The sequence below is a fragment of the Rattus norvegicus genome, chromosome 6 (assembly GCF_036323735.1).
Source record: "Rattus norvegicus strain BN/NHsdMcwi chromosome 6, GRCr8, whole genome shotgun sequence".
NCBI classification, from domain to species: domain Eukaryota; kingdom Metazoa; phylum Chordata; class Mammalia; order Rodentia; family Muridae; genus Rattus; species Rattus norvegicus.
This window is the reverse complement of record NC_086024.1, coordinates 29,906,620-29,931,645: the sequence shown is the minus strand read 5'-3', so window position 1 is coordinate 29,931,645 and position 25,026 is coordinate 29,906,620. Positions and strand designations below refer to the sequence as shown.

Here is a 25,026-nt window from a genome sequence, read left to right as displayed (position 1 = left end):
CCTTCTCATGAGCAGAGTCTCATGGACCCTTGTTACATTCAAGGAAGTTTGGTGACGTTATGTTGGTGGCACAGAGTGGGTGGTTCTGGCATCCATAGTGGGGCAGCAGCTGTGAGTATGAATTTGCATCTGTGGGCCGTGTAGTGCTGGTGACAAGTGTCCAGGTGCTTGAGGGCTGTGCTCACACAGCCCCCACAGACCTTGTCACCGTGTACAGTTTCTTCATCCTTTCTGAGCCTGTCCTCCTTTCCAAGGTCCTAGGATTAGCCATGGTCAACGGGGCATGGCCAACAGGATTAGTGTGTCCGTGTCCACACTCCACCACATGGCTCCTCACCCATGCAAAGTCCGAAGGCTGCAACTAATCCCGAGATTCACGGTCCCCCCAGGTTATATTTCCGAGCAGCCGAGAAGGGATGACAATATCCTAGATCAGGACTTGATAAATTAAGAACCACACAGCTCACCGTTACTTTAGTCTCAACACAGTGAAGTTATCTATAGGGGGGAAAAATCTAAGTGAGAATGGAGAGCAAGATCTGAGTTGGGTCATGGGGACCAGGTTCCCATGTCTGGGTTCCTAGTGGAGTCAGCGCTCAGAGGCTGCATCACAGGGCAATCATTCCGTGGTGTTTGTCGGGGGAAAGGATGAATGTGTCACCCTCAACAGCTTTTGTCACTCGGGCTTTAAACTCTAGCTCAGTCGAGCTCGGTCTGCCCAGCATAGTCTCAGCCCGGCAGCCCCCACTTCACATGCCCAGTGGAAACTGCTGATGGGGTCAGAGTGGATTCCATGCTGGCTCACCTCTCAGCCTTTTGCATCTCATAGCTCGACATCCAGACAATGCTTGTGCGCCGTGCTGCCTGCCGCTTCCGGCCATCGGTGCGTTTGGAGGTGGCTTGGGGACATCAGAAAGAAACCTCCCCTTGAGGTCCCAACTAGAGAACCTGGTGGCCCCTGAGACTGGGTGGAGAGATACTTCAGACTAGGAAAGCTCCCTTTTGGAGCAGGTTTGAGGGGTCTACAATGGTCACAAAGCACTTTGGTTCTTTGTCCTTTATTTTCTGTGAACCAGGAAGTAAAGGCAGATGAGGTCAGATCGGGGATGTGCCCAAGATCCCAGGGTTGTCTTACATAGAGGAATCCCTGCTCAACACATGAGATGCCAAGATCTGTCCTTTCCGTAGTTCTGCCACCAGCCAACTCTGGACTCCTGACATCATGGGAGGTAGCAGAGAGGCCACCATATATAGTCCTGATCTTTGGGTGTCTGCGATGAGAGCACGCTACCCTGTTGTCAAGTGTCTGCCTAAATGTTAATATTTATCATTTACAGCCAGCCACTGCCCCCTTTCAAAGGTGAACACAGTAAAATTTACGACAGGTGTGCTATCAGATCCCAGAGGGGCATAAAAGCAGGAGGGAGAGTGGTAACTCATCCGTCTGTGGAAGGAAGCTGGTTACTCAGAGGTCCCAGACACCTGCAAGACTGAGGGATGGAGTCATGGCCAGGCGTTTCCCTGGTGGGACTGCTGCTGCTGCTACTGCTGGGACAAGGTAAGTGTGACATTCGATGAGTCACTGAACGTCCCCTTCTGCTGAGAGGAAGCTCTGAGTGTAAAGCAAAAACACACGAGGGCTTAGTTCGCCTCTCGTGGGATGGGAGGCAGGGGCTGCATATAGAACAGCTGAGAGTTATGGGCTGTTGGGGGAGGGTGGGTCTTGGGAGAGAGAAACATAGGTGAGTTGTGGACTCTGGTGGGGGGAAGCTGTGAGTGCTGACTCACCAAGATTTCTATTACTTTGTGCTCTGTGGCCTGGAATGGTTCTATCTACCTGAACCTCACTTTTCCTCTTCTTTAAAATGGGTGGTGGTGGCTGGAGATGTGGAGATGCACGGAGAATGCTTGTTTATCAGTATGAGACCCTGAGTCCAATCCCCAAATACCTCAAAAGATAGACTAGGATGGTGTGTCAATGTTAACTCGTGGCTATAGTCATCGGTTGCCTCTGCTTTTTCTGTCAAGGACAGATGAAGGAGGACCAGTGCCATAAATCCTAAAGATGCCCGTAGGTTTTAGTTGTTTGATGTTCTTAGCTTTAGTTGAGCCACCTAGGCAACAACCAGGGCTTCCTGTTTCTTCTGATGCTGGGAGTGTGAACAGGCCCTGCCCCTCCTCTCTCTGCCTGTCCTCCTTGATTTAGGAAGGCAGAATTTTTAAAGCAGTAAAGGACCCTGAGCACCATCTCCTGCTCTTTCCTCACCCGAGGCCTGGGTCTAGAGCAGAAGGCAACTGCCCTGGAGACACCTTAAGAACAGAGGGGGTATAGACAGGACAAAGGCCACACTCCCCGGCACCCCAGGAGTCCTGCTGCTCAGTGAGCCTCTGGGGAGACCAGTAGTGCCCACTAGGATTGCATTTCTGTGGTCTGTAGTGAGACCCACGAAAGAGCTCGTGTGTATTGATCACCAGGCTCTTTTCTTATGGTGGGCTCGGTCTGTCCATTTTTCTGTAGTTTTGCCTTTTTTCACGGGTTACTCAGGTTCCCCATGCGTGCTGTCTGTTGGCTACTTGATGAGTGGACGTATATGGCGACAGTCTTCTTCATTCCTCAAGACCATCTTTCTGCTCTCTTCATGGGAAGAGGCAGAGTTCATTTTGTGGAAATAGGTGATTAGCACCCAATGGAAACTATAAGCTGTTTACTCAGAGTTTGCTGGAAGATGCCATAATTTGCATTCTGTAGACTCAAAGGATGTCAAGGGAGTGGGAAGGCTTAACGGTGGTCAGGCCGGCCATGATTGGGGGATGTTGGCTGGACGATGCTGGAGGCACGCTAAGAAATAGGACATCCTCGGCAATTAACTTGAGCATCTTTGGTTTTCTCCAGTCCAGTGGTTCTCAGCCTGTGTGTGGCAAACCTCTATCTCCAAAAGTATTTCCATTACGATTCGTCACAGTAGCAAAATTACAGTTACGAAGGAGCAATGAAAACAATGTCATGGTTGGGGGTCACCACAACATGAGGAACTGGACTAAAGGGTCACAGCACTGGGAAGGTTGAGAGCCACTGCTCGAGTTGATCCTGAGCTGGAATCAGTTACAAGAGAGACAGAGGATGAGGTCTGAAGGCTGTGGATGGCAGTCAGACTGCCAGTGTCTTTGTATACTCTGCCACGATTCCTAAGGTATGAATAGTAAGTCTTTTCTATACCGTTGGCACTGTGTGCATCTTGCTTAAGAGTGCCTACCTTGAGGTCACAAAGATTTCCTCACATTTCCTTCTGTCTCTGCTGTTCTGTTTAGTTGAGTCTTGGTACAGCTGGGATTGATTTCTTCTTGTGTCTCGTGTTTGTTATGCTTTCCTTTGTGCAGATCCCCAGTTGCCTCAGTACCATTTACTGAAAAGTCAGTTGTTTCCCACTGCTCTGATGAGCCATTTGTTTCACAGGTTAGGGGTCACCAGGGTCAGATAGGCTTGGCAAGCTTCTTTGTCTATTTCTCTACCCATAATACATTGCCATCACTTGGTAGCACGAGGTATGTTCTACAATTTTACAACGTAACTTTCTTTCCATTTCTCCTTCTTTTGAAGAGTTTTGGTTTTGAATCGTTTTATAAATATATCGGCTCGTCCATTTTTACTCTAAAAAGTCTTGTTGGGATTTTGATAAAGAATGCTTACAGTACTAGGTCATACAAATCATGACTATGTATGTAAATTTTAGTTCAAAGTTCGCCAAGCTCTCTTGTTGAAGTCTTGCATGTATCTTGATCAACTCATCCCTAGGTAGATGATATTTATGTTGTGTGGCAAATGGATTTAGTTTTTTAATTTTAAAAGTATTTATTATAGACATAAAGTAGTAAAAATTGGTTTTTACATGTTGAGTTTTGAGCCCAACTAAATTCTCATATATTTTATCTGCCTCTCTGTGGGAACTTTCTCTAATCACAACGTGGTTGGGCCTCTCTTCTCCCTCCCAGCCCCTCCATCTTTCTTTCTTCTGTGTGCATGTGTTTCTGAGGTCTTTGAAACTCTGTCTACACTTCCGCACAGAGGAGATGCTGGAGGCGCTGTTATCTTCCAAGTTCTAACAGGAAGTGTTTTCTTCTTCTCTTTAATTTTATAAACTTTGTTTAAAAATAAAAAGAACTTGCAAATAAATAAGAACGCCCAAATGAAGCAGACCCCCAAGTCTATACAGTTTCATCAGCAAGTGTGATGCTAGCTATGGGTTTGTTTGTAAGTACACTTTGAATGTCTCTGAAATGCACCAAAATGAAAGGTTTTGGGGGATCATGAGGCAGAGGATTCAGAAAAAAATCCTTTTGAGACCAACATTTCAAACACATCTGACTCTGGGCATCTTAACAGTGACTCAGTTTGTGCTTTCCGTGAGACTGAGACGCTTCTGCCTTGTTCCTAAAATGCAAAAAAAAAAAAAATTTTTAATTTTTAAAAATCATTAGTGAATGTTGAATCTGTGTGTGAGTGTGTGTGTGTGAATGTGTGTGAGTGTGTGTGAGTGTGTGTATGAGTGTGTGTGTGAGTGTGTGTATAAGTGTGTGTGAGTGTGTGTATGAGAGTGTGTATGAGTGTGTGTATATGTGTGTGTGAGTGTGTGAGTGTGTTACAAGTCTGTGGGCATGTGCACGTGTGTGCATGCATGTAGAGCAGAGGTCAGTGTTGGGGTGTCATCTTTGAATCTTTCTTCACCTCATTGTTCTGAGACAGCATGTCCTACTGGAGCTGAAAGCCATCGTTCCAGCTGGGCTGGTTGGAAGTGGAGCTCCTCCAATCCTCAATCCTCCTGCTTCCACACCCTCCTTCCCCACTCAGTTCTGAGTTACAGATGTGTGCTGTGCACTCAGCTTTCAATGGGTGTGGGGCATCACGCTTACACAGTAGGTACTTGACCAACAGAGCCATGTCCCCAGTCCCCAAGCAATGGCTAAAGTTAAATCATTTTAAAATCAGATTTTCTGCTTTCATCTTTTTTTTTTCAGGGCTGGGGACTGAACCCAGGGCCTTGCGCTTGCTAGGCAAGTGCTCTACCACTGAGCTAAATCCCCAACCCCTGCTTTCATCTTTTAAATACCTACAGCTTCAATACTCATGCCCCTCCTTTTAAAATAATTTATCACCATCATCCTCATCATCGTGTATAGGTGGTGAGAGGGACTGAAAGACAGACAGAGACAGACTGGCTGGCTGACAAACAGATGGACAGACACGTATACTGCCACACACTCTGTCTCTGTGCTAGGGTGTATGGGAGTCAAAGAATAAGCTTCTTGGAGTCAGTTGCCTTCTTCTCTCTTGTATCTGAGGTAGGGGCCCCGTTTCTGCAGAGCTGTGTACTCTGGACTAGCTGGCCTATGAGCTGCTGGGAGAATCTTCTGTCTCCGGCCCCCATCTTCCTGAAGAGTTGTGGGATTTTATATGTACATCTCTGTTGTCTTCTCACACGGACTGTCATCAGCAAACCCAGATGTCAGGCTGGTCTGTCAGTTGCCTCTACCCACTGAGTCGGCTTGCCCTCTTTGGTGTGTGTGGGAGTGTTGGTGTTGGTTATTTGAGGCTTAGTCCATTTCCTTATCCCCATCTATTGGCAGTGCTGGGGATTGAACCCAGAGTCCTGTATGTATTAAGCACGGACTACATTACCACTGAGCTCCCTTCCCAAGCAATTCCCTCTTCTCTGCTTTATCGTACCAGAAGTTTGTCCACTTGAAGGACCACTTCCGGTGAGCAGTTTTCTGTATAGCAGTTATTTTCTCTGCGTGCCAAGTTACACTATATCTCAGTGGCTCAGAGCAACCACTGGCTTTGTTTTCTCACAGTTCAGGGATCTGCAGCTTGGGAAGCTCCCATCAAGAGCCTCTCACCTCGAGCCCAATAGTGCTGTCTGGAACTGATCTGGAACTGATCTAAAATGACACGTCTGGGTCCTTGGCATTCTTGCTATATTTCCACATTGCCTGTGGAATTTCTAATGGGCAGCCTGCATGTTACATAATGACCCCCTCTAGCAGAGAACATAAAGAAAATCCACAAGAAGTTTTCCTTTTTCCTTTTTTAAAAAAATTGCATTCCATGTGCATTGGTGCTTTGCATGCAAGTATGTCTGCTGAGGGTGTCGGAGCCTCTGGAGCTGGAGTTACAGACGGCTGTGAGCTGCTATGTGGGTGCTGGGAATTGAACCTGGGTCCTCTGGAAGAGCGGCCAGTGCTTGTAACCGCTAAGCCATCTCTCCAGCCTCCCAAAGAGGTTTGCTAATACCCAGGCCCCAACATCACTTCTGCTGCTTTTGGGAGCTAAAGCAGGTTTCAGGGCTGGCCTTGATTCAAGGAAATGGAGGTGGACTTTGCAGCTGGGTGGAAGCTGAAGTCACTCCACACAGCATGTGCAAAGGGGGACGGTCCATGGTGTGGGCTGGGGACATGGCTCAGTTGGGAAATTGCTGGTTGCTCAAGCATGAGGACCTAAGTTAGGATCCCTAGAACCCACATAAGAAGCCAGGCATGTAACCTGTACCTTTAAGGAGAGCATAAGCAGCACACCCGTAACCCCGGTGCCAGTGAGGTAGCCTGGGAGGTTCTCGAGGGCTTGCTGCCAGCTAGTTTTGGCTAAAAACCAGTGAACTCGAGGTTCAGCAAGAGACCTTGCCTCAAAATAAATGCACAGGATCCTCAATAAAGAGTAAGGTGGAAAGATGATAGAGGAGGATTCTGACGTCAACCTCCAGTGTCTACACGCATCTACATACGCATGTGCCTACAAACATGTACATACACACACACAAAATATAAACATGTGTGCATACACACGTCAAGCCCACATTGATTGTTTATTTCCTATCCTATGGATTTCTGTGCATTCACCTTGCTTGGTCTTCCTGGTGTGTCCATAAGTTGTGGTTTGATGGTTTTCACCCACGTTGCCTTGCTGCCGAATCCTTCTGCCTTTTCCTCAGGGCTTTTGCCTTGTCACCTCTCTTCCAATGCCACAGTCCCTTTAGGTACTTACTGGATTTATCCCCACACATGTACCACCTATGTCTTCCCTTCTCCTTCAGTTGCATCTAATTTGCTGTTAAGACAGATTTAAAAAAATGATTTTGAAAACTGCTGTTTTTATTTTACAGTTAGTTCTTCATAAACTTATTTAATTTGGCTTAAATATGCAGTGTGTATTACTATACTATATATAGTATAGTAAGCCACATTTTAATTATCATATAAATATAACTTTGTTATTCTGGTTTCTTATGAAAACCTCGAGTATGGAAAACATAGTTTTAAAAAGAAGTCACATGATTTTTGCTGATAATTTCAGCATACAAAGTTTTGTGATACCTGCTCTATTTTCTCCGTGATATCGCTCACTTATGGGACTGCATGTTTCCCTGCTTGGTTTGGCTGGTTATGCTTCCTGCATACTGCATCAGCCTCCCTGAAAAGTCTCCCCATGATAGTCTTTTGGGGCCTAAACTGAAGGCGATCAATTTTATAGAAAATATAAACATAAAAGGTTCGTGTTTCAGACACTGAGACCATTGCCAATAAAGACTCACTTCAAACTAAATTTCCCTAGAAGAGAGAGGTAAACCCTAGGCCAAGCATTCACACAGCTTGCCCCTGGTCCTAGCAGGGAGTGGCTTCCCAGAGACCACTCCTCTGAGAATACTCCAATGTGAGAGTGCTCAGCCTCCTTGTATAATGTGTGTGTGGATTGGTCTAGACACCCCAGTAAGCACCAGTGGCCTTTTAACCGTATCTGGGTAGATTTCAACACAAATGAGCTGCGAATGTAGGAAGTTGTGGCGGCTGCTCCTGTTCAGTTCAGATACAGCTTTCCAAGTATTTCCAGCCCGCAGTGGTCGGTGGACGCGGGACATCCAGCTGACGAGGGTTGACTTTCCATAGCAACCTGCCTTGAGGATGGACTCTGCCATTGTTCCCGTGGTGAAGATGAGACCTCTGAGAGGCTCAGTAGCTTAACAAGAGACATTCAGCTAGCAAACAAAGGAACCCAAGTTAGTATCAAGTCCAAGGCTAGAGCCAAGGCCATGGCCACTCATCCTGGGAACCTGAAGCCACACATTTCCCTCCATCTCTGCCTCTTCTGTCCCTGTCCCCTTCCTCGCTGTCACCCACATTTGCCTCCACATCCCTGCTCTGAGCCTCTAGCACAGGTGTGAAGTTTTCTCTCAGGGCTCCAGAGTCTACTTTCCCGGAATGTCACCTGTACCTTGTAGGTTTGTAGGACTTTCTGTCAATCATCATTTCCCTCAACGTGGAGTTTTTGCCGCTGTCAATTAACTGTCTGAGCACCCTGGGGAGAACCCAAGTCAGGCTGAGTCTGTTTAGCAGATACTAAAGAAAATGTTAGGAACCCTCTAGGGAGAGAGCTTGGGTCTCACAGAATTCCCGGAGGAGAATGAAGCCCCGGCATAGGCTCAGAGAGATGTGACGGCAGCTGTAGGTTCTGAGGACTGAGGGACTGGATGAGTGCAAGAGAAGTCTGACGTGGGATGTGCTACAGAACTAGTTGGCTTGAAATAAAGCCAGAAGAACAGACAAGGGGTGCAAAGGAAGGGAGGCACACATGTCCAGTCTGGGGCAAGGTGCATCCCTCTACCGAGTGGGCTGGCTGGGTTGGAGCCTGGTGTCCTTAGAGAAGTACTCCTAACATTCTCCCACCAAGCTACATCCTAGCCTCTGAGCAGGAGCACTGGTGGACTCCGAAAGGGACCAATGCAATTTTCCCAACTTTGGCCCCCATTCGCTCTTGAATGGAAGGTTCTTTTCTTTCATATCACGAACCCTAACCCCATCTCTGGGAGGAGACCTTTCCCATGGAGATACCCTGTGGCACCCCCACACTTCCTTAAGATTCCTCTCCTCTTGGGGCTCCCTTACTATCATTCTTTCCCTACCAACACCACCATTTAGCTTTGAGGGACCTCAATGGCCTTTCTGTTCTGACCTCAAGAGCTCCCTTGATGCAAAACAAAGTCAAGAAAAATATATAGGCCAAGGGTAAAATATATAGGTCAACCGTAAAACAGCCAGTCAACTGTGAACATGCCCTGTCCCACGAGCACGGTTGTCATCCCTTAGAGAATAGGGTGTGTGGTGTTGGAAGGGGGGGCCCTAAGAAGAGTGAGGAAATAGGGAAGGCATACTGGTCTCCACCCCGAGCAGGTGGCAGGGTCTTCCTTTGGCCGCTGTCATTAGACACTGAATATTTAGACAACATTGGTTCAGGACTTTACAGATTATCTCTAATGACTTTCATGGCCCATGACTAGAGGTTCTGTCTCCTCAAATGGAATTATATTGTTCATTTGCTGGCCAGTGTGGTGGCAAATCTACACTGACTGGAAGAGCAGCTGAAAATTGTGGTCTTGTAGGTGTAGCCCCAGGACACATTTCCATATGGTGACAATTCGGGGACAGTATGTTAGTTTTCTTGTTGTGACAAAATATGGACAAGAAGCAATTTAAGCAATTTATTTGGACTGAGATTTTGATACTCACAGAAACTCCAGGGAGAAAGTGAGGAAGCCAGGCTCATTCCCATTTTACAGATGAGCAAGTCAAGAGATAGAGAGGTTGAATGCGTGGTGATCAAGGTCCCCAGATGGGGCTGTTCTTCCTCAAGGAAGAGATGGATTGTGGGAAATTGTGTTTCGGGCACACTCAAAGTGGACAGACATCAAGGAAATGTGCAAGTTAGAGTGTGTATCATGCTTTGATTTGGGTAAAAAAAAAAAAAATCACCCCACCTACTGTGGCCAGCTGCTAGACTAGCACCAATGGGTTGTCTTGTAGAGGTTCTTCCTTGGAAGAACATGAGTGCCACCCATGGGACTTCTGTAATGGTTGCCTTGTGTATTAGACCCCTTATAGTCCGATGCAACCTGGATTTTCTTGGAGGGTGGGGAGCAGTGTCTAGATATCGAGGAAGGAGTAGAGAGCTGCTGCATTAAAAGGGGGTCTCTGAGGGAGATATCTCTGTGCACTCCATCTCATCAAGGCCTCCTGTCATGATCCCTTTTAGTTTCCAACCCCAAAGGTTGCAGCTCTAATGCAAATGACTGATCACTGCCAGGCCTGGGCCTCAGAGCACACACAGGTGGTTTTCTCCCTCACTTAACAGCAGGGTGGAAAAATACATGTTTTTTCCCTGACTGACCTTACTGAGGTGGGAGTTTTTCAGGGACCTGGGAGCTGTTTACAGATCTACCAGACTCATGATAAACAACTTTCCAGAAGGCAAACATTCCCTTGAGACCCCATGACTGGAGGTCAGTGATGTTGCAAGTGCTTTGATGGTTTCTGCCACAAGGCCTCAGGCACTGGGGAGCACAGACAGAATTTCCTTTTCACATACCTGATAGAAAGCAAAGAATAAGAATGAGCGAATGATTCCTAAGTCTCCCCCGCCCCCCCAAGAGTCAGTGGGGACAGGACAAAGGGCTGTAACTTTCCATGAGAGTTAAGACTTGCTCTCTCAATCCAAGGCACAGCCTCTCTGACAGCTCAGCGTAGTTACCCTGGCGTCTCTATTATCAGGTTGAAAATGCAGGCTCTAGAGTCTAAAGATGCATGGATAATCTCAGGCTTCAGACTGGGAGCGTCTGAAGGATTATCTATCTGAGTGGTCTCCTTGATGCTGATCTCGCCAATACAACGACTCACTGCCGTACTTCTGCCATGTGTCCTGCCTTTAAAAATGTATTTATTTAGGGGTTGGGGGTTAGACAGATGGCTCAGTGGTTGAGAGCACTCACTGACTGGTCTTTCCAGGGGACCTTGCTTTGATTTCCAGACCCCACACAGTGGCTCACAACCGTCTGTAACTCCAGTTCTAGGGTGTCCGATGCCCTCTTCTTGGCCTCTGGGTACCAGGCATGCGTGTGATGCACAGGCAGGCATGCAGACAAAACACCCATGCGTAAAATAAAAACAGATATCCAAAAATTCAAATGTATGTTTGCTCGTTGACAAGTTCATGTGCACATAATGTATTTGGTCATATTCCTCCCCATTACCATCTCTCCCTCCCCTCCCCTCCCCTCCCCTCCCCTCCCCTCCCTTCCCTTTCCTTCCCCTCCGTTCCCCTTTCCTCCCCTTTCCTAACCAGTCTTCTTTCTACTCTCATGTCTGCTTTGGTTTTATGACCCACTGGCTTTAAATATGGTTTTTTGGTGAGCTGGGGGCGGGGGTAGTGGGGAGCAGCTATCTAAAGAGCATGGGTCATGCCTTACCAGGGTCTACACCACTGAAGAAAATGACTCCCCTTGGCCAGTAACCATTACCCATTAACCTCTTTGGGGAGGACTAAAGCCTCAAGAGTCCATGCCACAGCTGCTCAAGGCTGGCACTATCACACCCATCTTACAGATGAGGACACCAAGACTTGGGGAAGTTGACAAGACTCAGGGTGTCTAAGCTCTTAGCTCTGTCTGAAATTGAAAGCTGCTGCTTGGACCAGGGTTCCGGACAGCCTACTCTTGTCTAACTGCTGCCTGCAGCTAGTCTACCAGGGGACAGGCTGTGTTCCTGTGCTGGTCCTGGTTTGGGAGCTGCCTGGCCACGTCAGCTCTCCCGACATCCAGCCCTGAAGGTGTTGAGAGTAGTCTCTTAAACTCTTCACTTCTTACCTCCAATCTTCCCTTTGTGCTTGAGTGTAATATCTGCCTACTTATGTCTCAGGGCACCGTCTGTTTCTGGTTCTTCTCCCTCCTTCCTCCCTTTTTAAATGCAGTGTTTCCACCTTCCAGTCTCCCACCCACTCTGAGCGCCCTGAGACGGCTAGTGGCATCATAAAGGGCCACACTTCCCTTTCACCCCATGGCCTCTCTTCAGAGCCAGTGAAAGTCATGGATTAGTTGGCAAGCTAGGCTCATGGGTCAAATCTGGCCTGTTGTCTATTTTTGTGCAACTTATGAGCTAAAGTCATTTTTAACCTTTTGGGGGAGCATATCTATGTCCAGCAACTCCAGCACTAAAAGACTGCAATTTCTCTACCATATTGTTTCTGTTTCATTGTTAGATTTGGTTGACTCTATTTTTCTGAGCCTCTCTGGACTCTCTTCTGCCCCGTGGATCCGTCTACCCTTGGCTAGGACCACACTGTCATGGTTACAGGACTCTTCAGTAATCTTTCACATTGTGTGAGCTCTTTGAGGTCTTTTGCACCTCTAAGGAAACTTTAGGGTCTGTTTGCTGATACCACGAAGAGTTCTACACTTTTCTATGGCTCTGAATACTGAAAGGGAGAAAAGCACCTTACCACACATGAGCACTGTGTAGGATAGAAACTGTCGTCTCTGCAGATACAGTTAATGCATCTGGACACCGCTGCAGACACTTTCACAATAGTGAAATCGTAGATAGAATGGAGTGGTCACGTCAGCGAGGAGACCTGAGGGTCTACAGAACTTAAAATGTGGACCATCTGACTTTTGCAGAAAGCATTTGTAAGGCCTGGTCTAGGTCTTGGGCATGTGGCTTCTCTACTCTGTTGACTGCTTCCAAACATGACCCATGTAGCTAAGTGAGCCAGGCTGCCTGTTTTGAACCTCTCGGCCACTACCTGTTCCACTCTCTGTTCGCTACCTGTGTCCACTTCAATGTAACTTGAACCTTCTGGATCGCACTTTGCTGCTTATAAGGTGAAATTGTGATGCTCATCTCATAGAATTATCAGAAGGATTGAAACAATTATCTTATGTACCCATTCTGACTACCTAGGAGCTGGACGGAAGCAGTGGCTACAACTTAGTTTACGTTTGCTATCCTGGTCTGGGAATAGCATAGGCTGAATGATCTCACCTCTCTACCCTGCCAACTCATCTCTCCCGCCACCGTAGTAACAGCGTCTTTCAAATCATCTCTTCGAGACTGGTCATGGCTCATTACCCAGGGCTTAGCATGACATGTGTGGTGTTCAAGTCCAGCTCCCTCTATTTCTCTGTTACCCAGTTCTTTCTTGCCCTCCAGTCACGGACCTGGTGTCCCAGCTTTTTCCAGCACTCCATGCTTGTCCATACCTCATTGATTTCCTACCATAGAGCTCTCTCTGCTCAGAAAACGGGCTTCTGGGAACTCTGAGAGCCAATGAGCTCTGGAGATGGGTTGCAGGCATTGTTCATGGAAACTGGTCCCTCCGGGGGTAGGAACTGGAAATGTACTACTTCTCCCTCATGCAACTTGAGATAAATCATTCTCTGGGTCAAAAAGTAAAGCTGCAGGAGAAGGCTGGGGTGGAAAATTGGTCAGGCTCTGTCTCTCAGGTCACGTTTGCTTTTCCTAGTGTCTCTTCAGATCCACAGTGCACACTGGGCAGAGAGGTAGGAGAAGGGGCATCAGAGGGAAAGGGATCTCAGTCCAGGATCAAGTATCAAGCTAAAAATGTACTGTGGAGCTGCTGAGACAGACAGCAAGATTGTGTTGCAATAGGAAAATCATGCAGAGGTCCGCAGAGTGGTACAGGCCTTTCATCTCAGCAGTCATGGTCAGAGGCAGGCAGATCTCTGTGAGTTGGAGGCCAGCCTGCTTTATGTAGTGAGCTCCAAGCCTGACAGATTTATATATATTCCAGGCCAGCAAGGGCTATGTAGCCAGAAGTATGCTGGGAGAAGGAGTGTGTCTCTGTGCTCTATGTGCCTATCTTGTCTTCTCTTGTGCCTTAACTCAACAAGACCCCTTGAGAATTGACAGCTGTGCCTAGGTACTTAGCACAGCCGTGGCCTCTAGGAATCCCCAAGATGACCCCGTCTCAATCAGTGCCCTTCAGAGCATTCTAGTATGCCACGTGCCTTCCCTGCTTTGTCCTAGGTCTCCACACGACGGCAGCTGTCTGTCCAACATTAAGATCCTGGGAGATTCTTGGCAAGGAAGGAGTACAACAATCTGATAATGTGCCCATGTGGGCCATGGGGTGATGGCCTATCTTAGACAATACTTCTGTACCTTGACCTGGGGCTTATTCTACCATAATGGAATGTACTAATGGAATCACGTTATCCCAAACTATGATAGCTAGAGAAATGGAATCTGTGCTTTTCTTCTATAAAGGACATTACTAATGCAGACATGTAGATAATTGGGCTTGTAGGGGGAAGGATATAAAGTTTGGGTAAGAGTTAAGTTCAAATTTAAAAACCATGTCAGTGGTGCTTTGAGATTAGTCTGTGTCTAAGACTGATATGTTCAGTCCTTGGAGCCTGTGTAAGAAAGCTGAGAATGGTGGTGCACTTGTAAGCCCAGTGCTGGGAGGCAGAGTCAGGATCCCACAAGGCTTGCTGTCCAACCAATCTAAGCTCCAGGCTCAGTGAGAGATCCATCTCACAAAATAAGGCAGGGAACGACTGGGGAAGGTACCATTGCGCGCGCGCACGCACACACACACACACACACACACACACACACACACGTGGTAAGAATTGAATCATTTCTGTTTACTTGCTTGTGTATGTCTTTTTAGGGCCCTCCCAAATCCACGGCTCTTCTGGAGAAAACACATCGCAGCCCCAGCAAGTGGTAAGACTCTCACCCTGGTGGGAGGTGTGGGGCAGGGGAGAAGGCGGGCTCTCTTCTTGTGAAAAACAAAATCCAAATTTCTGAGCTGGTTGGTGACACCTCATTAAAGCCTTAACAGAACGGGCCATAGGAGCTGCTTCCTCAGGCCAGTCAGGCTGCCTGGCAGAACGTTACCCTGGCTCCTGAAATTTGGGGCTCATCATCCTTACAGATGGATGGGTGGTTCCCAGAAGTGCCCTGCCAGCATTATAAATGGGTGTGTTATCACTGTGGACCTTGAAGCAGATGTTGTAAGTTATCCGGAGGCATCTGGGTGAGGTCTTCCCAGAAGGTCCACAAGATAAGAGATGAGAATAAGTGCTGGACATCTCTTACTGTAATCAGTAATTCACAAGAAATTAACTTACGCTTGGGAGATACGGCGAGGGCTTCATGCTCTGCCTGCCTCTCCTGTCAGGAACCCCAGCACTTCCTGTGTCCCTAAAGCCTGCTGTGTTATTCCGACAAAGAAGCCCCTCTGGATTCCTGTCACCCGTACCCAGAGAGGCCAATGCTGCCCTAAAGACTTGCATACTGGCCGCCGTGTCTCCCCTCCGCTCTCAGTGAGCCATTTGCCAGTCTGGAGGGGATGCAGGAGGCGCCTGGGTTCATGTTTACCCATTTGCAGCCGCAAGTATGAGCACTGCCTCACAGTCTTTCCTGTGTCCAAATAACAGAGGGACGCTTGTTAATGAACGAGGAGGCGCTGAGATTTTTTTTTTATATTTAGTCTCAATAAACTAGGTCCTTCAATTATTTCTTCTTTTAAAATTGGAATAAAAACTCCATAAGAAACATTAATATTTACATGGCTTGAGCAGCATTGGGAACACTGCTGCTGTGCACCCATGGCTGTCCTCCAGAAGATTTCATTTTGTTCTCCTTCGTCGTCTGCCTTCCCCCTCCACCGCACTATTCCAAGACGTGCACATGCTGCTTGCTAAAATCCTCATTAAGAGAGACGTGCCCTCGCTCGCCAGGGGACCCGAGTATGGAAGTTGGGAAAATGTGACCATGCACAAGTGTTGCTTCTGGATTTTGAGCCTAGGTAGCCAAGGGCAAGGTCATTTCCACACCAATCGTTTTAGCAGGCGATACTTCTTCTGTGCGTGGAAACTGATGTTTTGTGTGTTTGGTTTCAGTTTCGGACCCTGAAGAATTTTTCATTCCCTTGCAAGCCAAAGAAGTTAGAACTGAGTGTGCTTTCTAAGTCAGGTATGTGCCCACAGGCCATGAACAGTAAAGGCTCTGTGGCCAACAGAGGCTCTGCCTCCCTCTCTCTTCTACGTCTTGGTCGTTCCTTTCTCCCTTAGCCCTTCGCCATACTGTCTCAGCCGTTCTCAACCTATGGATCATGATCTCAACCAGGGTCATGATCTCATTGAGGAGTCGTATATCAGATATCATGCATATCAGACATGTACGATTCATAACAGTAGCAAAATTAGAACTATGAAGTAGCAATGAAAATAATCCTGTGGTTGAGGGTCACCTCAACATGAGGAACTGTATTAAAGGGCTGCAGTATTTGGACAGCCATGTAGCCACATTGGCCATTCTAGTCATCCTGGCCTATTATGGGCTAGATTCTTCTAAGACCTGGATGCTATAATTGCTTTACATCTTAAGTGACTGGTTGGGTTTAATGGATGTTAAACACACACACACACACACACACACACACACGTGACTTTACTCAGGTTTCCACTTTAAAAACTTATTTTAAGAAAACTAGAAAATGGCATCTTTTAGTTTACATCTAAATCCTCCCATCACACAGCCAGGAAGTTGGGTTTCTAGGAATTCAGTCATGTGGGTTAAAGAGTTGCACATAATTTGTTTGCATATGATTTGCATTTTTGTAGTCACTGACCACAAGCTACAGTTAACCATTGGGTATCCAGATGACCTTAATTTTAGTCTCTTGGCTCATCGCCTATTAATGGTAGATCAAAACTGCAGAGTCACAGGTAAGTGGGAGGCGAGAGGAAAGGGCTAGGCAAGAGCCGTGGGACATTGGCTTGGAGAGGACAAGTCCAGGTTAATAGTGAGGCCTCCAGAGCAGGGAGCCTTGAGCATGGGTCACAGTAAGTACAGGGTCCTGAACTTGCCAGCAGATCTAGTCTTGGTGGTATACTGAGGTTGTAGGGTGTGGGTCTTCTCTGTGTACCCCCACAGGCATTCTCTGCCTACCTAGTGGTAGATCTGACCTTGCCCTGGGAACTCTTTTCTTCGCAGTTCACTCTCTGAGACCCTCAGACATTAAACTCGTGGCAGCCATCGGCAACCTAGAAACTGTGAGTATTCCATATGCCTGGCTCAGGAGACCATTTGGTACTGGTGACACCTTGACTCAGTCCCTGGTGTCTTGGCATAATGTCCCATTGGAGGCATGGGTGGTAGCACGGACTCGTAGTCTGAGTACTTGGGAGGTGGGAGTACAAGAAAGATGAGAAGTTCCAGGTCATCTTCAAGTGCATAATGACGTGAAGGCTGTGGGATTCTATCTCACACAGTGCTCCGTTTGGGAGAGAGCGTTGTATGCTAAGATCTTAGGGGGATCTAGTTTTTCAAAACATCAAATGAATGCCAAGGATCCCCAGGAACGGGATGTTTGAAGTTTCTCATTAATAAGTTAAATGCATCCACAAGCATTGCCCAGAATCTTTGCCAAAAGTTTTGAAATTTATTCAGTTTCCTCCAAGGTACTGATTTTTATTGAGCAATTCCCTTTATATCTCCTATCTCTTTTTTTTTTTTTCCGGAGCTGGGGCCCGAACCCAGGGCCTTGCGCTTGCTAGGCAAGTGCTCTACCACTGAGCTAAATCCCCAACCCCTATCTCCTATCTCTTAATACTTACATTATCTCGTTCTATTTCTCGCCTCTCTTTCTGCCGTTAGTCACCCTTGGTCCCCTGGGCTCCCCTTTGTTTCTACTTTCATTTCCTATGTTCATCAATGATTTCGTGTATCTATAGAAGATATGGGAACTACAGTAGAGAAAACACATGGCATTTGTCTTGCTGACACTGGCCTAAGCCACTCAGTAGGATGGCCTCCAACCACTTCCATTTTTCTTTCAACAACGTGCCTTGATTCTGAACTGAAAAATATAATTCCACTGTATATATAAACCACATTTTCTTTACCCGTTGCCCTATGTTGGATACCTAGGTTGGTCCCATAGTTTAACTGCTGTAAATGCTGCTGTAATCGTCAGGGATAAATGTAAGTGTTTTGGATGTGTTTGCTTTGAATCCTTTGGATAAATACTCAGGAGTTGATGTGGTGGGCCATGAGAAGACTTCTTGAAGTTTCTGTACTGAATCTCATAGCCATTGCTCAGAACTTGTAATCTCTTAAGCCTTGCGTTTATGAGATAAAGGAAACTCCATGTCTGCTTTGTATGTTTTTTTTTTTTTTAATACATGGAGGGGCTGGAGTGTTGGTTAAGAGCACGTATTGTTCTTGCAAAGGATCCAGGTTCAATTCCCAGCACCCGCAAAGCAGCCTACAACCATGTGTGACTCGTCCCAGGGAACTGACCAGCCTCCTGACCCCTGACCTTGATGAGCTCTGGGCCACCACAGCAATGCAAAAACACACATGAGTAGTTTTAAAAATACATTGACTTTAATAAAAATGTATAATTGCAGTGAATATGAGTTTATACAGCCTACCATCCTAGCCACTTATGTCTTCATTTATAATGAAGGAATACATTATAATTTATAATTCATTTAATTATATTCATATGATTGTAATTCATTTATAATGAAGGAAGTAAATACAGGAAGTAGTGACAAGAAAATGTCCACACCGGGCAGGGACACAGCCCTTGGTGGCTTCCTCACTCCCCTCGCCGCTTCCTGACTGCACCCACCACCCTCTTGTAATTACTCCTCCCCACTTATATCATGTGTCCTGTTGCTCCCTCCTCCACTTCTGAAAGCCTCTTTCCCCTCTCTGGTTTTCAGCTGCTCCACAGCCCTCCACGGACATAAATGGGAGCTGCACTCTGCCACAGAAACACTCACATATCCATGTTTAAGTAACTGTCCACACAGTAGCAGGGAAATGGGAGCAGCCTAGTGGCCCATCGTCACGTGATGGATGACGGACACGTGCTGCCTATACACCATGGAAGTTTACTCAGTCCCAAAGAAAACTGAAAATGTGAAATTTGCAGGAGAGTGGATGGAATTGGGAAATACTAAATGAGATGACCCAGGCCTGCAAGACGAATAGTGTGTCTTCTCTCCTATGCAGATCCTAGCTTCCATTTGAGTCATTTTTAACTGGTGACATTCTGGAGACCAGTTATAGAATGAGAGCTTACTTTATGTTACCCCAGAACATCCTTCGTCTTACAAAACCGGAACTCTTCACTCATTAAGTAACAACTCACCCTGGGTTTTCTCAGCCCACAAAAACCACTTTTCACTTTTGGTTTCTGTGAATTTAACTAGAGACTTTACATCCTTGAAATCATGTCGTATCTGTCTTTATGTAAATAGCTTATTTTGTTCAACATAATTTCCTCCTGTGACAGATGCTTCCTTTTTAAGGGTGACTAATATTCCATTGTACCCGTGAACATACCATATTTTGTTTATCTGTTCACACATGGGGATGAGGCTTTGTCACCTTTTGGCTGTTGCCAATCCTGCCAAAAACACTCAGTACAAATAATCATCTCGAGATCCTACTTCCGTTCTTTTGGAAAGGTACCTTGAAATATAATTACATGACAGTTATACCTTTGATCTTTTTTAAGAAAGTTGAAAGTGAGGACGCGTACTTGTAATCTTCATTTAGGAAGCTGAGGCAGGGTCAAACAGATTTGAGGCCAGCCTGGGTTAGTTAAAAAGCTCTAGGCCAGGCTAAGATATATAGTGCTGTTTTGTCTAAAAAAAAATTCTCCTTTTAAGGATGTGTTATATTGGCTTTCACAGAGGTTACAGGATTCACATTCCCATCAGTAATATACGGAGTTCCTGTTCCTCCATATTCTCTTCTAGTTTTGGCTGTGGGCCTAGCTTTTAACAGCTGAGCCATCTTTCCACCCCTCCCCATAGTCTCAACACTTATTTTCCCGTTTTTGTTTGAGACTGTTGTTGGGTTTTTTTTTTTAAGGTTTCTTTTTTAGACTTTATTTTATGCATATGTGTCCAAGTGTATATAGCTACCATGGGAATGGCTTCAGAACCAGAAGAGGGAAAAGATCCCTTGGAGCTGGAGTTACAGGGGGCTGTGAACTCAATATGTATGGGTGAACTCAGCCAGTATGGGTGCTGGGAACTCAATACAGGCCTTCTCTGGAAAAGTGGTCAGTGCCCTTGACAACTGAGCCGTCTCTTCAGACCCATGTTTGCTCACTGTTTAGCACGCATGAGATGACATGTCATTGTGGTTTTGGCTTTGATTTTTCTAAGGATTAGTAGTGTTAGGTACTGTCTTAGGGTTTTACTGCTGTGAGCAGACACCATGACCAAGGCAAATCTTATGAAGGACATTTAATTGGGGCTGGCTTGCAGGTTCAGAGGTTCAGTCCATTATCATCAAGACACAGCAGCATCCAGGCAGGCATGGATGAGGCTAGAGGAGCTCAGAGTTCCAGCTCTTGTTCCGAAGGCAGTTAGGAGAAGACTGCCTTCCAAGCAGCTAGGATGAGGATCTTAAAGCCCTTGCTCACAGTGACACGCCTACTCCAACAGGGCCACACCTCCTAATAGTGCCACTCCCTGGGTCGAGCATATACAAACTGTCATGGGTACCCTTTGCTTGCTTTTTGTTTATAAACTCTAAGTGGCATGTCTTATATGGCCATGCAAAGAGGCCAAGAAGAGGGTAAACAGAGAAAACTAGACAGCATAGGACAATGTCACAAGCTCTTATCAGTCCTCTCTGCCCCCACATCACCTACCTGGAGTTAGCAAGAAACAGAATCCTATGGCTTTCAAGTCCTCATGACCCTGACTGAGCAGAGGACTTGTCATGAGTTACGCTTTGTCCCAGATCTCTCCCGTGCCTTTTACAGCTGAGTCAAGAAGCTCTCCCCTTCCCAGAAGACTTTTCTTCCTCTATCCCAGCCTGCATTCCCTCGGCCACAGCCCTTTCCTGGCTCAACCCATTCAGTTATGGCAGAACAGGGCCCCTCAGAGTTCCTGAAAGTCCCACATCTCTCTCCCCACTCCTCTTGAAGGCCTGGGATGCTCACCCTGCCATATTTGCGGGTACCACCTCCACTTGAACAGTGTGCGAGAGCTGCCAGATCCAGAACCCCCTCTAGTCAGGGAGCGACTGTGAATGACATGAGCTGGGGAAATGACTGAGGCCAGTAGAAGTGGATAGAGATGCAGGCTCAACTTTAGGAAGTAGCCTTGGCGCCCTGTCATCTGACCAACAATGCTTTCCCTTGTGACTAGGTTGATGGGGTAGAGGAGGCTTACCGCAGGAACATGCCAAGGTGGAAAGTGGGAAGCAGAGAGCAGAGATCACCTGTGGCAGGTGACAGCTGGCCTCTGCTAGGCTTGCGCTGAACACACTGAAGCCCACTTCCTGGGGGGGCTCTGGTTCTTCCTCTCTGGGCAGAGAGGTCTCCATGGGATCATGTTCTAATCTAAAGCTCTCAAGGGCTTGGACCTTCCACCTTCGTTTTGAAAATGTCCCACTCATGACATGGTGACATTGTCTGCTGTCACTTCTCCCTGCCTCCTCGGTGGGGGCTGGGGCCACAGAGACAAAACAAGCTTAGACCACGATGACTTCATTAGGCCCCTCTACTTTCAGGATGAGACTTGAAGGCCCAGCTCCTTGTAAGCCACCCTTCTCTGTCTGCCTGAGAGCCAGATGTGTACTCAGCTAGGGTTGTGCGATAAGAAAACACACACACACACACACACACACACACACACACACACACACACACACACACTCCAATCCATTTGATGGCATGTGAACTCTACAGAGTGTCATAATGCAACAGTACATCTCAAAATTGTTTTTGTTTTTCATATTTAACTATCAAAGACATCTCCATGCCAAATAATGGGATCCACGATCTACTCTATTAGATTCTTTGAGGGGAGATCCATGTCTTATTTGACTCGGGACCTTGATGTCATAGTACTGGCTGGGCATTCAGCAGATGAGAACTAAGGAGAAAGAACTCTGGCCATTCTCATGGTTTCTGGGACCTCCTAGAGGAGCTTACCCGTTTCCTGGCCTGTCTTCTTTCTTCCTTCTTTCTTCCTTCTCTTGACCACCACCTCTCCTGTAGGGTCAAGATACGTTCTCCATCAGCCAATTACAGAAGCAACAAATTTGTGGTCCTAAAATACTGTGTGTGTTTAGTTTGATCAGCCACCAACATTGAAACCAGGTTTCAAATACTTGTGTTTCCATATCTGAACTATAAGATCTCGCAGCCGTACGTTCCCTGCCCCTCAGACAACTATATGCTCAAGCTGGCAGGCAGTGTCCCCTTTGGTCTGAACCACACTGCCCAACTTGCAGAGCCAAAGAGGTCCACTTCCCTGAATACCTAACCCATAGTTTAGCGTCACAACCCCTAGCATATACAGTCTAGTGATTTCTGCTCAACTTGTTACTTCTCCCTGGAAGAGTGACCTTCTGAAGTCCTTCCTACTGACAAATAAGAGACTTGGCCCCCAGGGAGAGATTTTTATGGTCAGCCTATGCTCCCTAGAGAGCTTTAAAATAGTCACCCAGTTCCATAGGCTGGCCAGGTTGGAGCTAGTGGCTAGGATAGCTGGGCTCATTAAAACACCCTGGGCTAGGACAATGAGGACATACTGTCTACGTGTTGCCACTATACCTGTTACCTTCTAGTTACTAACTAGTTAGCATCTAGTTACCTACTAGTCACCTGGTTACTTACTAATCGCCTAGTTGCCTACTTCTACCTTCTAGTAAACTTGACACATCTAACCTTAAACAGATCTAAACGTAATGTGTGTTTGTATGTTAAAAACTATGAAAATACTAATAATAGCTAATATTTGTGGGTGTTTTCAATGTCTTGGCCACAGCTCCAAGTCTCCCTTGGGATAGGATGAAATTACCTTCCTTTCTCCGCTGTGATTACCAACAAGGAGTAACCTGCATTACCCAGTATTTCATCAAGGGGAAACCAATTTCATTTCATTTGTTAAGAAAAATAGGGGTTGGGGATTTAGCTCAGTGGTAGAGCGCTTGCCTAGGAAGCGCAAGGCCCTGGGTTCGGTCCCCAGCTCCAAAAAAAAAAGAACCAAAAAAAAAAAAAGAAAAAAAGAAAAATAACTATTTGTTCAACATTCACAAGAGCTTACGACATGCCAGGCATTGAACTAGGTCAAAGCAATACAGCCAAAGAGAGCAAACTGCCTGGGATGGCTCTGACCTACTAGTCAAAGGGAGAGCGGAGGTCACCCTGAGATTGTAGAGGGTTTCACTTTATAAATCAACCTTTTAATTCCGTGTAGGAGAACACAGCGTGACTTACATTGTGTTTAAATCTATGCCCTGAGGAGAGCAGTCAGCCATCTTGTTATGAGGGCCTGGCAGACAAGCTGTGCCTTCCTCCCCATAGAGTGAGCAAGTGGACTTGGTCTTCCTATGCACTCGTAGCCTCCTTGCATTGTGCCGGCTTCCACTGGCTGATTTACTCACACCAAGTATCTGTCTCTTCCAGCCTCCAGCCCCTGGCTCAGGCGTGGTCAACATGGAGAAACCTCAAAGGTACCCGTCCTGGAGCACAGCTAATGGAGACACCACACACACCCTCCTCTAACTCCTTGCTCCATTGATGGGGGACACCAAGGACCAGAGAGTTCAAAGTCGTTGCTTAAGGGTTGGGGGACAGTAGTGACCAGAACTGCTTCCCACCTCCCCGCATCCCCCTAATCTATGACTCCTGTGGCTCGTCTAGGTGGATGAGAGAGAAGTGACCAGAAAAATGGAGTTCCTGTGACTGCCATGGGGCCTCCTCCCTCTGCTCTTGGGGGACCTTCCAGGGTTTGGACCAGAGTCATTTTACACTGAACTCAGTGTCCTCTTCAGCTTTGGGTGGGACTAGAGAGCTTGGGAAGAGGACCCAGGGGGACCTGTTTGTCCTTCACCACCCCCACAGCAAGAGTAGGCCACAGCTTGTTAGGAAATGGCCATTGATGGCCAAGGAAAGGGCTCCCATGGATGGCAAACATTATCTGATCCTGCGTGCTTACTTCTTACAGCCTCGAGAGCGAACTACAGAATGTGTGCATAGGAATCATGACAGGTGAGTCTCGGGTTTCCAGCCAGACTCCAAACCATCCCACCCCCTGAGACACAGCAGACATTTTTTTAATAAGGAAAATTCATTACATCACTAGTGCCTGGAAAGAGGGGAAGGCATGCTAGGGAGACAGGCGAGGGAGGCAGGAGATAGGAGGTCACATGTCCTGAATAGAAAGCACGAGAAATGTATAGGTTTAGCAGGAACTGGGGGGAACTGGACCAAAACCTGTGGGCTCTTGTTCCCATGGGACTACCTCAGAGGTGAATTATCTGGGGAAAATGTCCTGGATCCTTCCTCCTGCCCAAGAGGAAGACCCAGGCCAAATTTTCCATTTATTTGTAAAATAAAGCCTTATTCTATAACCTCTCTTTCACTTGCCATAAAAACCTATTCTGGGCTCTGGGAAGTGAAGTGAAGAAAGTGAAAGGAAATAATAATTTGGATTAATGTGTGAGCTTCTCTGTATACAGATGAACCCATTCTCTGTGATCATCGTTTGATGCCAGAGGACCTTTGTGACTCTATTAAGCTACCCTAACACCCTGAATCCCTTATGCTACTGAGCTAGCCTGGGTAGAGTGTCCCATCCTGCTGCTTGTGAGACGAGTGGGCCAAGCTGCCACCCTGCGGCGATGAGCAGAGAGTGGCTGGGGCCCTGTTGTCAGTTGCACTTGGAAATTGACACGAAGGGCTTGTGATGTATTCTGTTCTTAGAAAGGACAGGGATGAGGAACCTGTCCCTCTTTTGCTCATGATTCAGTAAGGAAGGTTGAGGTTACTATCCAGGACTCCTGTCACCTGATTGGCCAGTAAGGGGCTAATGAAGATTAGGGTGGAAGGGGTGTCTCCAAGGCAGGAGTCAGAGTGGTCACTAACTTGGTGGCTGTCACAGCTACGCCAAGGCCTGGACTTGTTTCTGTTCAAATGGTAGAAGATATGAGGTGGTCAGTGTAGGAATGCCTGAGGATGCTCCTTGGACCCTGGAGCCCCTGGTACCATTCTGTGAGGATGCTCTTTGGACCTAGGGTCCCTGGGACCACTCTGTTTCTTTGCCTGGCTTTTCCTTTCCCTCTATCTCTCCTCAGCCCACCATGTCTAATCACAATCAGGAATCCCAACCAGGCAGAGGGCAGCAGAGGTGA

The 25,026-nt window shown here is 46.9% G+C and overlaps 1 protein-coding gene across 3 annotated transcripts in view; it reads left to right on the top strand.

Annotated features, from left to right (window-relative positions):
- The window catches only part of Plb1 (phospholipase B1), a 138,481-nt gene that overhangs the window by 13,962 nt on the left and 99,493 nt on the right, over nt 1–25,026 (top strand). For 2 of the 3 annotated variants that reach the window (XM_063261536.1, XM_039111765.2), the window contains exons 2-7: nt 1,338–1,558; nt 14,510–14,565; nt 15,747–15,819; nt 16,843–16,901; nt 23,300–23,346; nt 23,841–23,884. In XM_063261536.1, the coding sequence (XP_063117606.1) occupies nt 1,498–1,558; nt 14,510–14,565; nt 15,747–15,819; nt 16,843–16,901; nt 23,300–23,346; nt 23,841–23,884 (340 nt within the window). In that variant the 5' untranslated portion in view covers nt 1,338–1,497. Of the gene's footprint in view, nt 1–1,337; nt 1,559–14,509; nt 14,566–15,746; nt 15,820–16,842; nt 16,902–23,299; nt 23,347–23,840; nt 23,885–25,026 lie in introns of those variants that run through there. The other variant, NM_138898.2, reaches the window with a different exon arrangement.